We start from the raw sequence: 15,079 nt of genomic DNA, 5'->3' as shown, positions 1-15,079 counted from the left end.
TGGGTTAGCTGCATCATTCATGTCTTCATGTAATTCAGCTTTCCTCCACTAGGGGGCGTGTTGTGTTGGGCAACAAATAATTAGAATCTGAATCAAACTCTTTAGTACCTTTTTTATTTGGATATTTGACGCTTGAAAAGGTTTTTGGTTGCACGTTATGAGTGCTACAGGCACAGCCTCTTGAGGAGGGATATTCTGAGCTGAAAGGTTGAGAAGGGAGGCAGTTGTTTGCCGATGTGTAGAGCAGGTAAAGCCTCATGATCAGCTGAGTCTAGCTGGTACTGTTGGACCGTTTAAGGCACTGCGAAAAAGTGTTAAACACCGGTATAATGAGCGCTGAATTAGTCACTGAAACAAAGTCAAAATTAAATAGATTTGGTTCCAAAGATAACATTAATATTTGGAGTTTGAGCGAACTCCAATCCAAAGTGAGACTGGTCTGAGGTCGGTCCACATTAGTTCATAAAGCGCTGTTCTGTTAATACAATGATCCACAAACACACTTCCTGGGCAAGAGGAATCCGATGGGCCGGTCAGACCTTCCGCTGCCTGGTGGAAGAATCCGTGACCTCTCCACCGGCGTCGTCGGGGGTCCTGAACACAGACAGGGAGACGGAGTCAAGACCCAGGGGAGGGGTGCCCTCCCCAGGGCTCAGCCAGACCAACCTGCATGTGTGTGGAGGATGGCCTGACTGCCCACAGGAGGGCGCTGCAGGTAGGAGGGTCTGCTGTATGAATAGTACAAAAGTGCAACAATACTCACAGTTTATGAGCTTGGTCATCACTCAATGTATTATCTGTGAAGAAAAGAGCAGCCATTGATGCAGGGTTTAAAGTGTCACTACCTTCTGTGATTTATCAGAACCATCACTTTACTGACGGGAGGAGACAGGAGGTCTGGCCTGTGGGGGTTCTAAAGGCTTAGTTATGGCTCCGCGTCGACGCAACGCAAGGGGGTTTTGGACCCCTTACGTCTTTGCGGACCCTCCTTGCGTCCGCCGCAAGGTCCTGACATGTGCCTCCTGAAATGATTGTCGAGGCGACACAGCAGCAAGGGCTGTGATTGGTCCGCTCCCCGAAACCTGACGCAGAACCAAAACAGGTTCAAGACCGCATCGAAACTTCGGGTGGTCATTGCGTTGCATCAACGTGGGAACATAACTGAGCCTTAATACTTGGGGTTCCAGGTGGTGTGTGTGTACCCCTTAGAGAGGTCTAAGACTCTTGGTCCCAGGTGGTCTGGGTCACAGGTAGTCTGGGGTTCCCGATGGTCTGGGGTTCCAGATGTTGTCCGTACCGGGTTGCGGCCCGTGGGCCTTGGTCCTCTCGTACAGCAGGATGAGGGAGACCAGGACCAGCACCTCGCCCACGATCACCAGGAAGGGCTTCAGCGGCTCCAGGAAGGTGATGACCCGGAGGTCCACGCGGCTCAGGGTCACGCTGATGTCGTACACCGCCCCGCAGTAGTAGGCCCCGGAGTCCGCCTCCGTCAGGTTCCGCACCGTCAGCTTGGTCTTCCCCTCCTGGTTGTGGATCTGGTACTGGGGGGAGTCCGGCTCAGGGTCTAGGAGCTCCTGGGAGAACGATGGGGAACAAGGACCAGCGCACTCAGACACACGCGGGTCAGTAGACCTCAGGGCGGACTTCAGGCCACTCCGTCAAAGACTCCAGACTGACTCAGATTTGGGGTCAAGGTTCCAGACTGACTCAGACTTGGGGTCAAAGACTCCAGACTGACTCAGACTTGGGGTCAAAGACTCCAGACTGACTCAGACTTGGGGTCAAAGACTCCAGACTGACTTGCATCTGAAGACTTACGAACATCTCTGATGTACATAAACGATGACCTTTAAAGCTCCACTGCAAAGCAAATTGTTAGCTGATTTCAGTGACTTGGTCAAGTGGGTTGCTGCCCTTTCAATAAGTAGCAGTACGATATCAAAGGCCCCGTTCAGGAAGCTTTAGGACTACTATGTGTTGATTATTATCACGTCCCTGTACACGCCGTATACTGTGTGTGTAATGTGTGTTGCGTTAACAGCAGGACGTGAACACGAATGAAGGGTTCAGCCACCTTGTCGGTTCCGTTGGCCCGGTACCAGGTCCAGGAGTTGGGTTGGGGCTTGGTGTCTTCCATCTTGCATTGGAGGACCACAGAGTCGCCCACGTAGCTGACGATGGGCTTATCTCTCACCTCCCCGACCCGCGGCGCTGGAACACAGACTTGACCATATCAGGATGCCTCCGTTCATACGTACGTCTAACAGGCAGCCGGAGGTTGCTCAAGGGACGCATCTGAAGTCGGTGCTACCTTCTCTTCTCAGTTCCTTTCTTACGGTCAAGCCTCACGGCCTACGTCCTATTGGAGCCCGTTCTGGCCCATAGGGGGTGCTTATCCCTCTTTCTAATAGGTGCTCTCTCCAATGACATCTGACCAATCAGGATCAGGACTGATATTCCAGGCGTGTGATTGGGTCATGGAGGTGTCCTCATAACTGTTTAATATTTAATAATATTAAACATTACATAATATTTACCTGCCAAAATGAAGTCTACTTCCGCTTGATTGTCGAAGACACAGGAGTAATTACCCAAGCCCTCTTCATCAGTGATGCTGAACCTGAACCAGAGAAACACAGCAGTTGGGTCCCCAGTTTTTCTTAACCATTTGTTTTTGATACATCATTTATTTAGCCTTCCATGTTGATTATTGAACTGTACGCCCCCCTCTGAGACCACCATCCATACCCGTCTTTTTAGTGGATTAAGATTAAATTAAAACATCATAAAATTAAACTGCAAAAGAAGAGCAGTGAGCGTCTGATCACCAGCTGTGAGCGGCTTAGTGATGGCCTACATCAGACACAATGGACCAGGGCACCGGAGACAATGGGGGCCTGTCTGAGGCGAGCCAGAGGCATGGGGAACGTACGATGGTAAACACACACTTCTGTCAGTACTCACGCCCGTCGGAGGTCATACTGCTGTCAGTACTCACGCCCGTCGGAGGTCATACTGCTGTCAGTACTCACGGCCGTCTGAGGTCATACTGCCGTCAGTACTCACGGCGGTCTGAGGTCATACTGCCGTCAGTACTCACGCCCGTCTGAGGTCATACTGCCATCAGTACTCACGGCGGTCTGAGGTCATACTGCCGTCAGTACTCACGCCCGTCGGAGGTCATACTGCTGTCAGTACTCACGCCCGTCTGAGGTCATACTGCTGTCAGTACTCACGCCCGTCTGAGGTCATACTGCCGTCAGTACTCACGGCCGTCTGAGGTCATACTGCCGTCAGTACTCACGGCCGTCTGAGGTCATACTGCCGTCAGTACTCACGCCCGTCTGAGGTTATACTGCCGTCAGTACTCACGCCCGTCGGAGGTCATACTGCCGTCAGTACTCACGCCCGTCTGAGGTTATACTGCCGTCAGTACTCACGTCCGTCTGAGGTCATACTGCCGTCAGTACTCACGGCGGTCTGAGGTCATACTGCCGTCAGTACTCACGCCCGTCTGAGGTCATACTGCTGTCAGTACTCACGCCCGTCGGAGGTCATACTGCCGTCAGTACTCACGCCCGTCGGAGGTCATACTGCCGTCAGTACTCACGGCCGTCTGAGGTCATACTGCCGTCAGTACTCACGGCCGTCTGAGGTCATACTGCCGTCAGTACTCACGCCCGTCTGAGGTCATACTGCCGTCAGTACTCACGCCCGTCTGAGGTCATACTGCCGTCAGTACTCACGCCCGTCTGAGGTTATACTGCCGTCAGTACTCACGCCCGTCGGAGGTCATACTGCCGTCAGTACTCACGGCCGTCTGAGGTCATACTGCTGTCAGTACTCACGGCGGTCTGAGGTCATACTGCTGTCAGTACTCACACCCGTCGGAGGTCATACTGCTGTCAGTACTCACGCCCGTCGGAGGTCATACTGCCGTCAGTACTCACGGCGGTCTGAGGTCATACTGCCGTCAGTACTCACGGCCGTCTGAGGTCATACTGCCGTCAGTACTCACGCCCGTCTGAGGTCATACTGCCGTCAGTACTCACGGCGGTCTGAGGTCATACTGCCGTCAGTACTCACGGCCGTCTGAGGTCATACTGCCGTCAGTACTCACGCCCGTCGGGGGGTCATACTGCCGTCAGTACTCACGGCCGTCTGAGGTTATACTGCCGTCAGTACTCACGTCCGTCTGAGGTTATACTGCCGTCAGTACTCACGGCCGTCTGAGGTCATACTGCCGTCAGTACTCACGCCCGTCTGAGGTCATACTGCTGTCAGTACTCACGCCCGTCTGAGGTCATACTGCCGTCAGTACTCACGGCCGTCTGAGGTCATACTGCCGTCAGTACTCACGCCCGTCTGAGGTCATACTGCTGTCAGTACTCACGCCCGTCTGAGGTGAAACTGCCGTCAGTACTCACGTCCGTCTGAGGTTATACTGCCGTCAGTACTCACGTCCGTCTGAGGTTATACTGCTGGTTCTCCAGCAGCACGGGGCGCCGGCTGTCCGCCAGCTCAGACCCGTCCTTCCTCCAGAAGCCGGAGATGTTGTGCGGTCGGTCCTGGCTGCCGGTCCAGGTGCACTCCAGGGCCAGCGTCAGGGGCCGCACCACCTGGACCTCCTCCACCTGGCTCTCCCCTGGGAGGAGGGCGGAGGTACTGCGTCAGAAAGACCCACACCGGCTAGATTCAGACGCTCAGGTTCAATCGCCATGGCATCAAGGAGCTCAGAGGAGAGTGGCGAGGATGGGGATGGGTTGTGGGAACCACATCAAACGCTGTCGATTTATGCTTGAAAAGACTTCATATTGGGTTCATGCCTCGATAAATTAATGCTTTTGAAGTAGACCTTGTGTGTTTCATGGTAATAATCATCCAGACCACAATATTCATCTAGTAGTGTTTGATTTGGAGGAACAAGTATAGTCCAGTATACAGACTAGTAGTCCATGTCAGACTAGTCGTGACTTGAGTTAACACTGGTCGACGGAATGTTTCATCCAGCGGGTCGTCTGCTCCCCCCCTCCTGAGTGAGACTCTACCAGCAGATCACACATGGAGGGCAACAAGGACAGGAGTGACGCCCGGCCAGCAGGCCTTACCTTTGAACACCACACTCCTCACGTCTGAGCTGAGCGGGGGTCCGGAGACCACCGGGGGCAGGGTGGAGCCGGGTCCCCCTGCTTCCCAGTAAACAAGCAGACAAAACCAGTTCACCCACTAAAACATGTGCTGGTTAGTTGAAGACGATGAACTCCTTTTCTCGATCAAGTTCAACACACACACACACACACACACACACACACACACACACACACACACACACACACACACACACACACACACACACAGTGTGTGTCTACAGCACAGACCGTCTCGCCCAGTGTCGTGTAAACGGTGCGTCTGAAGGAATGGCAGCCCCGCTGCAGAACCTCATCTGCCCCGCTGCAGAACCTCATCTGCCCCGCTGCAGAACCTCATCTGCCCCGCTGCAGAACCTCATCTGCCCCGCTGCAGAACCTCATCTGCCCCGCTGCAGAACCTCATCTGCCCCGCTGCCCATCTCTCCTCCCAAGGTCCCTCCATTCAGCAGTCATAGAGACAGATCAGGCAGTGCAATGCTAACACAGCCCCATCACACACACACACACACACACACACACACACACAGTCCTAAACGAGAAACAGCGGTTTACTTGAATGGGTGCCCCCCCAGGAGAGGGACAGCAGCAGCAGCCGAGCACAGAGCTTCACCCCGGAGTGCAGCATGGTCCTCCTGTAGGCTGTGTTCTGTCAGTCTGGTGGCGGAGGGGGGATTAGGGACCCAGTCTGCCTCCGTCTCTCTCCTCTCCTCTCTGTCGGTACAGCAGCTCACGCTGGTGTGCGGTCTGCAGGCTCCCATCCTGCCCCCCCCTCCCTTCCTGTCTCAGCGGTACAGAGTGACGCAGTAGACACCACCGTCTGCCTGTTCCCCAGCAGCAGCCTTCATTATGAAGCCCCAGAGCATCGTCACTGCTCTCCCAGGGGGCTCGTGCTCACAGCGCGACCGCCCGGCAACAAACAGACAGGAAAGACCACCGACTCTTATTACTATATTACTATATACTGTACTATATTACTATATTACTATATACTGTACTTTATTACTATATTATTATATACTGTACTATATTACTATATACTGTACTGTATTACTATATTACTATATACTGTACTTTATTACTATATTACTATATACTGTACTATATTACTATATACTGTACTATATTACTATATTACTATATACTGTACTTTATTACTATATTACTATATACTGTACTTTATTACTATATACTGTACTATATTACTATATTACTATATACTGTTAAGTGATGAGCAGGTCTGGGGAAACACCTGATCCTCCATCGCTCTTCTACTTCAGTAGAAGAGCTTCTTCACTACTTCAACAACTGGCCTCATCTCGCACCCCCTCTGATGACCCACCCTGGATGATCACCTCTGGCCAACCTCTCATCAGCTCCCTCTCTGACTTCACCCTAGTAACAGAACAGACCGTTTCAGAACTCATCCGCAAAGCCAAAACCACCACCTGTCAGCTCGATCCTCTTCCCACCTCCCTTGTCAAAGCATGTCTTCCGTCCATCTCCCCCATGATCACCAACATAATTAACTCCTCCCTCACTACTGGTACTGTACCCCCCACTCTCAAGCTGGCTGCCATCACTCCCATCCTGAAAAAACCTGGTGCTGACCCAACTGACCTTAACCATTACCGGCCCATCTCCAATCTCCCTTTCATCTCCAAAACACTTGAAAGGGTGGTTGCCGCACAACTACAGTCCCACCTCGACACTAACAATCTCCACGAACCGTTCCAATCTGGCTTCCGTCCAAAACACAGCACTGAAACAGCCCTAGTCAAAATCACCAACGACCTCCTCCTTGCAGCCGACTCTGGATTACTCACCATTCTCATCCTCCTCGATCTCAGCGCAGCATTCGACACCATCTCCCACCCTCTGCTCCTGGACCGCCTAGCTGGTATTGGGATCACTGGTGCTGCACTCTCCTGGTTTACATCCTACCTCACCGGCCGTCAACAATTTGTTCAACTAAGCAACCACAAGTCTGGGTGTTCAGGTGTCTCACTGGGTGTCCCCCAGGGGTCAGTCTTGGGTCCACTCCTCTTCACCACTTACCTCCTCCCGCTGGGCACACTCCTCCGTCACCATGGGGTTCATTTTCACTGCTACGCTGACGACACACAGGTCTACATCTCCACCAAACCCACCGCTGCCATCCCCCCCACTTCCCTCATCACGTGCCTGGAAGAGATCCGGAGCTGGTTGAGCAGGAACTTCCTGAAACTCAATGGAAACAAGACCGAGGCCCTGCTCATCGGATCCAAATCCACCCTCACTAAATCACAACACACCCCAGCTCCACTCATAATTATCGATGGATTCCCAGTACCCTTCTCCTCCAAAGTCAAGAGCCTCGGCGTCATCCTGGACAACACCCTCTCATTCGCACCCCATATTCACAACATCACCCGGACTGCATTCTTCCACCTCCGCAACATCGCCAGACTCCGCCCATCACTGACCCAATCCAGCACTGAAATCCTAGTTCACTCATTTGTCACATCACGCATAGACTACTGCAACGCCCTCCTCACCGGACTCCCCACCAAACTCATCAACAGACTGCAGATCATTCAGAACTCAGCCGCCCGGATCATCACCCGCACCAAATCATCTGACCACATCACCCCTGTCCTCATTCAACTTCACTGGCTCCCAGTACACTACCGCATCCAATACAAAACCCTACTCCTCACCTACAAAGCTCTCCACAACCTAGCCCCCAGTTATCTCTGCGACCTCCTCCAAGAATACACTCCCTCCCGCTCCCTCCGCTCAACCTCTGCTGGACTACTATGTATCCCCACATCACGACTCACTTCAATGGGTGCCCGGTCATTCAGCTGTTCAGCACCCAGGCTCTGGAACTCCCTCCCCCCACACATAAAACAGTCAGACACCATTACAACCTTCAAGTCACAACTCAAAACTCACCTGTTCAAACTCGCACACAACGTCTAACTGATCACTGTTTTGTTTGTTTTTTTGTTTTGTTTTGTCTTGTTTTTGTTTTATTTATTTCTTATTGCTTATGTTTATTTATTTATTTATTTATTTATTTTTTCCACAATGTCTTGTTTTTTAAAAAATGTATGATGACTATATGCTCTGTAAGGTGACCTTGGGTGTTTTGAAAGGCGCCTCTAAATTAAATGTATTATTATTATTATTATTATTACTTAATACCAGTACTAGGATTTATTTATATTTACTCAATGCTATGAAGTTACCAGTTGTAACTCATTAAGGGGTGCTTCCCGCCCTCTCTGGGCCCCCTTCACACGGGTCTCAGTCAGACAGCATCTGAGAGACAGAAGGCTGTGGGCCGACGCAGAGACATCCATTCAGGAGCGCGTCCAGCCCCCCGATCAGCTCCATGGGCCCCGCCCGCCTGTTGATCCAGCCCCCCGATCAGCTCCATGGGCCCCGCCCGCCTGTTGATCCAGCCCCCCGATCAGCTCCATGGGCCCCGCCCGCCTGTTGATCCAGCCCCCCGATCAGCTCCATGGGCCCCGCCCGCCTGTTGGTCCAGCCCCCCGATCAGCTCCATGGGCCCCGCCCGCCTGTTGATCCAGCCCCCCGATCAGCTCCATGGGCCCCGCCCGCCTGTTGATCCAGCCCCCCGATCAGCTCCATGGGCCCCGCCCGCCTGTTGATCCAGCCCCCCGATCAGCTCCATGGGCCCCGCCCGCCTGTTGGTCCAGCCCCCCGATCAGCTCCATGGGCCCCGCCCGCCTGTTGATCCAGCCCCCCGATCAGCTCCATGGGCCCCGCCCGCCTGTTGGTCCAGCCCCCCGATCAGCTCCATGGGCCCCTCCAGGGAGAGGAGCCCAGGTCCATGAAGGCCGTTCCAACCCTAGGGGTCACTGCTCTGTCTTTTCCATCCTCCCTTCAGATGGACTGATATTGTTTCAGGAATGTTTCAATAGATTCACGCCTGACAGACCCACGGCGGTGTCAGCCATGCAAGGCGACAGGCAGCTGGTCAGGGGCAGTCAGGGTGAGCTCTCTTACCCAGGGACACCTCCACACTCAGCGAGGGGGAGCCGGGGATCCAACTAGCAGCTTTCTGGTTAACAGTCAACCCGCTCTACCGGTCTCTGGTCTGGACCCGGTCTCTGGTCTGGACCCGGTCTCTGGTCTGGACCCGGTCTCTTGTCTGGACCCGGTCTCTGGTCTGGACCCGGTCTCTGGTCTGGACCCGGTCTCTGGTCTGGACCCGGTCTCTGGTCTGGTCTATGGTCTGGACCCGAGACCGGGAAGTCGTCCTGCTGGGGGTCAGGAGACAGGGCTGCTGCAGGCCCCCCATGTCTCTGACTCTGGGACCTGTCCTCCTGCAGCCCCCCCGTCCCCCTCTCTGGGACCTGTCCTCCTGCAGCCCCCCCGTCCCCCTCTCTGGGACCTGTCCTCCTGCAGCCCCCCCGTCCCCCTCTCTGGGACCTGTCCTCCTACAGCCCCCCGTCCCCCTCTCTGGGACCTGTCCTCCTGCAGCCCCCCGTCCCCCTCTCTGGGACCTGTCCTCCTACAGCCCCCCGTCCCCCTCTCTGGGACCTGTCCTCCTGCAGCCCCCCCGTCCCCCTCTCTGGGACCTGTCCTCCTGCAGCCCCCCGTCCCCCTCTCTGGGACCTGTCCTCCTACAGCCCCCCGTCCCCCTCTCTGGGACCTGTCCTCCTGCAGCCCCCCGTCCCCCTCTCTGGGACCTGTCCTCCTACAGCCCCCCGTCCCCCTCTCTGGGACCTGTCCTCCTGCAGCCCCCCCGTCCCCCTCTCTGGGACCTGTCCTCCTGCAGCCCCCCCGTCCCCCTCTGTGGGACCTGTCCTCCTGCAGCCCCCCCGTCCCCCTCTCTGGGACCTGTCCTCCTGCAGCCCCCCCGTCCCCCTCTCTGGGACATGTCCTCCTGCATGTCTCTGACTCTGGGACCTGTCCTCCTGCAGCCCCCCCGTCCCCCTCTCTGGGACCTGTCCTCCTACAGCCCCCCGTCCCCCTCTCTGGGACATGTCCTCCTGCAGCCCCCCGTCCCCCTCTCTGGGACATGTCCTCCTGCAGCCCCCCGTCCCCCTCTCTGGGACCTGTCCTCCTACAGCCCCCCCGTCCCCCTCTCTGGGACATGTCCTCCTGCAGCCCCCCCGTCCCCCTCTCTGGGACATGTCCTCCTGCAGCCCCCCCGTCCCCCTCTCTGGGACCTGTCCTCCTGCAGCCCCCCCGTCCCCCTCTCTGGGACATGTCCTCCTGCATGTCTCTGACTCCGGGACATGTCCTGGCAGGCAGGCGGCCCTCTTATGTAAACGGGTTAATCCCCCGTCGTCACGTGCAGACGGGAGCCAGCAGCGTGTCGCGGCCCCCGCCTGCATCAGGTCCCTGATTGGCCGCCCCTGCCGTCCTGCCTGGGTGACCCCGTGTGTGGACCAGAGGGCTCAGAGGAGGGACTCCATCTGCCCCCGGATCAGGCTCTCCACAGACAGAGTGTCTGACGGAGGGATGCACCGCCACACACCACACCGCCACACGCCACACCGCCACACGCCACACTACCACACCGCCACACGCCACACCGCCACACCGCCACACGCCACACTACCACACCACCACACGCCACACCGCCACACGCCACACTACCACACCGCCACACCGCCACACGCCACACCGCCACACGCAACACCGCCACACCGCCACACCGCCACACAGAGGGAGTCTTCTCCGTCCAGTCGGCCTCAGCTTGTGGAGGTAAAAACTCAAACTAAGAGGCAGTGAGGAGAAAGGTCCCCGCGGGACCGCAGGGCGTACAGAAGCCCTGCTGCATTCTGGGAGGAGGACAGGAGGAGCCCGGGCGCCATGACGACCACAGAGATGACCCGCGAGCAGCAGGAGGAGTACCAGAAACAGCTGGTGGAGGAGAAGTAAGTCCCCCTGAACCCTGACCTCTGGTGGGTCACATGGTACGGAGCCTGGAGGGGTACGGTAGGGATGAAGAGGAGGGTGAAGGAGGAGGAGATGAAGAGAGGGGAGGAGAGGAGAGGAGGGGAGGAGAGGAGGAGAGAAGGAGAGGAAGGTGGAGGAGGAGAGGAGAGGAGGAGAGGAGGAGAGGAGAGGAGAGGAGGAGAATAGAGGAGAGAGGAGAGGAGGAGAATAGAGGAGAGAGGAGACGAGGAGGGGAGAGGAGGGTGGAGGAGGAGAGGAGGAGAGGAGAGGAGGGTGGAGGAGGAGAGGAGGAGGGGAGAGGAGGGTGGAGGAGGAGAGGAGGAGGGGAGAAGTGGTGCACTGAGTAGGAGGGTTCTGTCTATGACGGTTTGAGGACAATTCTATTTTTAAGCTTTGACAATTATGCTAAATTCAAGAAATGTATAATTAGAATAACAGCAGATGTTATTTTCAGGTTGATATTAAATGTCACTACTAGTGTTTCCCACCAAAGACAGTTAATCAGTGCATTGTGTGGTGTTATGACTGCTCTTGGTATGAAATGAGGAGGACTTAAGGTTCTTGGATGTTTCATCACAGAAGAATAGGATGCAAACAGCAGGATTCATGTTACAGGTCCTTCATAAATAGCCTCAGGGCTGAGAGTGAAGGAGGAAACAGGATATCTACCCCAGTATTATATCAGAACAGATATATAGATATACACATACAATTACCTCTCTGTCTCCCTCATTCTAGACTAAAGTACATTCCTGCTCACCAACATTTTATTACTAATGTTATATAAACTTATCAAAAATCTAAAATCTACTACTGTACTGTGTGTCTAGCTGGCATTATCATAAATCATACGATATGATAATATATTATAATATATACTATAATATATCATAAATGATACCATATGATAATATAATGATGATAAATATAATAGATAATAATTGATGCTATAATATATCATAAATAATACCATATGATAATATATAAGGATACCATATTCTAATCTAATATCTAATGATAGCCTGTGAAAGCCCCCCCAAGGGGAACGCTGATCACTAATCCTCTGAGTGACGTCTGACCGGCAGGGGCGAGCGGGACGCTGAGTTCCTCGTCAAGAAAGCGGAGCGAGCAGCACTACGCTCCTGTCTGAGGGACAAGTACAGGCTGCCCAAGGTGACACGCACACGCACACGCACACGCACGCACACGCACACGCACGCACACGCACACGCACACGCAAACACACACGCACACAACGACTATAGATCAGCATCTCTGGCGTCTGCGTGTTGACACTCCCATGGTGATAGGCTTACTGCCGATAGAGCATGGATAGTGACGCAACACACACACACACAACTACACACAAACATCAGTACACAGACCCAGCCAGACACGCACACACATACACACACACACACACATCAGTACACAGACCAAGCCAAACACGCACACACATACACACAAACATCAGTACACAGACCCAACCAGACACGCACGCACGCACGCACGCACACACACACACACACACACACACACACACACATACACACACACGCACACGCACACACACACACACAGACCCAGCCAGACTCACACACACTAACTCATAGAGTCTTCTGGCCTCACCTTTGAAAAGAGAATTGATGCAAAATCTTAAGGCTCCATCATAAGACTCCATTACCCATAATGCCCTGTTCCCCGTGCAGAGCGAGCGTGACGACAGCATCCTGGAGCAGGCGGGGGACGAGGTGGACGTCCCGGAGGAGCTGCTGTCCATGGTGGAGGGCGAGGGAGGGGAGGAGGAGCAGAGCGCCTCCCTGCTGGGTCACATGAGCACTCTGCAGAACATGGACATGGACCAGATGAAGGAGAAGGCCTCGGCCACCGTCACAGGGCTGCGCTCCAAGGCCGAGGACAAGTGCCACGTCATGTGACCTGGTACTGCTCTGGTGCTGCTCTGGTGCTGCTCTGGGACCCGTCCTGCTCTGGTGCAGTACTGGTCTGGTACTGGTTGGTACTGGTCTGGTACTGGTTGGTACTGGTTGGTACTGGTTGGTTCTGGTCTGGTACTGGTTGGTACTGGTTGGTTCTGGTCTGGTACTGGTTGGTACTGGTTGGTTCTGGTCTGGTACTGGTTGGTACTGGTTGGTACTGGTCTGGGACCGGTTCTGGTCTGGTGGGGGACGGTTTCAGGACACTTATGGCACTGGTTGGATACCGGTCTGGTACTGGTTCTAGACTAGTTTGGGACTAGTCCAGTACTGAGCTGGCTCAGAACTGCTTTGGTTCTAGTACAGGTCTCTTTCTGGTCTGGTCCTGGTCCTGGTCCTGGTCTGGTCCCGGTCTGGTCCTGGTCCGGTCTGGTCCTGGTCTGGTCCCGGTCTGGTCCTGGTCCGGTCTGGTCCTGGTCCCGGTCTGGTCCGGTCTGGTCCCGGTCCGGTCTGGTCCTGGTCCTGGTCCCGGTCTGGTCCGGTCTGGTCCCGGTCTGGTCCTGGTCCGGTCTGGTCCCGGTCTGGTCCCGGTCTGGTCCCGGTCTGGTCCCGGTCTGGTCTGGTCCTGGTCCGGTCTGGTCCTGGTCTGGTCCCGGTCTGGTCCTGGTCCCGGTCTGGTCCTGGTCCCGGTCTGGTCCGGTCTGGTACTGATCGGGTCTGGTCCTGGTCCCGGTCCGGTCTGGTCCCGGTCCGGTCCCGGTCTGGTCCTGGTTTGTTCCCGGTCTGGTCCTGGTCCCGGTCCGGTCTGGTCCCGGTCTTGTCCTGGTCCGGTCTGGTCCTGGTCCAGTCTTGTCCTGGTCCAGTCTGGTCCCGGTCTGGTCCTGGTCCGGTCCTGGTCTGGTCCTGGTCCGGTCTGGTCCCGGTCCGGTCTTGTCCTGGTCCGGTCTGGTCCCGGTATGGTCCTGGTCCGGTCCCGGTCCCGGTCCGGTCCCGGTCCGGTCCCGGTCCCGGTCCGGTCCGTCCCGGTCCGGTCCCGGTCCGGTCCGGTCCTGGTCGCGGTCCGGTCCCGGTCCGGTCCGGTCCTGGTCGCGGTCCGGTCCTGGTCCCGGTCCGGTCCCGTCCTGGTCCCGGTCCGGTCCCGTCCTGGTCCAGGTCCGGTCCCGGTCCGGTCCCGGTCCGGTCCGGTCCCGGTCCGGGCTTTGTTGTAGTCAGCTATCTTTAGATAATACACTAGACTTGTGGAGTAGATTAAAGCGATAGATTAAACCTGTCGATAAAGCCCTGGTTCACTGCCCGCCAAATCCTCTCCGTGCGCGGCTGGGGGGGGGGCCTCATCAGCCTCAGCTCTCTGATCCACGGGGGCCGCAGGGCCGCCCCCTGCTGTTAGGACCCCCCCCCCCCCCCCCCCCTGCTGTTAGACCCCCCCCCCCTGCTGTTAGTCGTCGTCCCCCCCGCTGTAAGACACCCAGCCGGGAGAACCCCCTCAGGATTCCCCACCCCCCGAGGACCCAGGACGGGTCAGCGAGGGGTGAAGCCCTCTCCCCGCGGAGGGAACGCGTTCAGTGAAACCAATCTCAAACCTTTGGGCAAAGACACTAAAGATTATTGGATCCCAACAGCTGTTGTACTTTCCCTGGTTGTCAGTGAAGCAGATGTTTATTGAACCTCTTATTGAACCTCTTATTATATTGAACCTCTTATTGAACTTCTTATTAAACCTCTTATTGAACCTCTTATTGAACCGCTTATTGAACCTCTTATTATATTGAACCTCTGTTGTTATTAAACCTCTTGACCTCGATGACCCTGGAGTCTCTTTGGTTTATCAGGCGATGTTTATTGAAATTGTAGCAGTATCCTAGAAGTGAGTAAAATATCTTAAAATAGGATCATGAAATGTTCTTACAAAAAGGAAAATTCAAATAATACAAAGATTAAAAAAAAGGTAAAGAGTTATTAATAAATATATGTATTTTTCGTCTTCTAAAGACTTTGCATGAAGCGAGCATGAAGAGTTTGGTTCATTTGCCAGCCTCCGAGTCCGGGCCTCCAGCCTCCGAGTCCAGCCTCCTCCAC

General features: G+C 55.0%; 2 protein-coding genes across 2 annotated transcripts; one reads left to right on the top strand and one right to left on the bottom strand.

Moving 5' to 3' along the window:
- Positions 1-105: 105 nt before the first annotated feature.
- Positions 106-5,775, bottom strand: LOC130392391 (embigin-like). Its single transcript, XM_056602874.1, has 8 exons — positions 5,703-5,775; positions 5,109-5,189; positions 4,462-4,645; positions 2,538-2,620; positions 2,075-2,211; positions 1,298-1,574; positions 764-797; positions 106-594 (listed from the first exon to the last, which is right to left on the bottom strand). Exons 1-8 carry the CDS (start codon positions 5,773-5,775, stop codon positions 534-536), a joined length of 930 nt encoding a protein of 309 aa, XP_056458849.1. The 3' UTR covers positions 106-533.
- A 5,207-nt stretch (positions 5,776-10,982) lies between these two features.
- Positions 10,983-13,006, top strand: cplx4b (complexin 4b). Its single transcript, XM_056602964.1, has 3 exons — positions 10,983-11,047; positions 12,155-12,242; positions 12,779-13,006. The coding sequence occupies exons 1-3, from the start codon at positions 10,983-10,985 to the stop codon at positions 13,004-13,006; spliced, it is 381 nt and encodes a 126-aa protein (XP_056458939.1).
- The last annotated feature ends 2,073 nt before the right edge of the window (positions 13,007-15,079 follow it).

The sequence above is a fragment of the Gadus chalcogrammus genome, chromosome 11 (assembly GCF_026213295.1).
Source record: "Gadus chalcogrammus isolate NIFS_2021 chromosome 11, NIFS_Gcha_1.0, whole genome shotgun sequence".
Taxonomy (NCBI): Eukaryota; Metazoa; Chordata; class Actinopteri; order Gadiformes; family Gadidae; genus Gadus; species Gadus chalcogrammus.
Note: the sequence above shows the minus strand (reverse complement) of the source record. Positions and strands in the feature narration are given on the sequence as shown.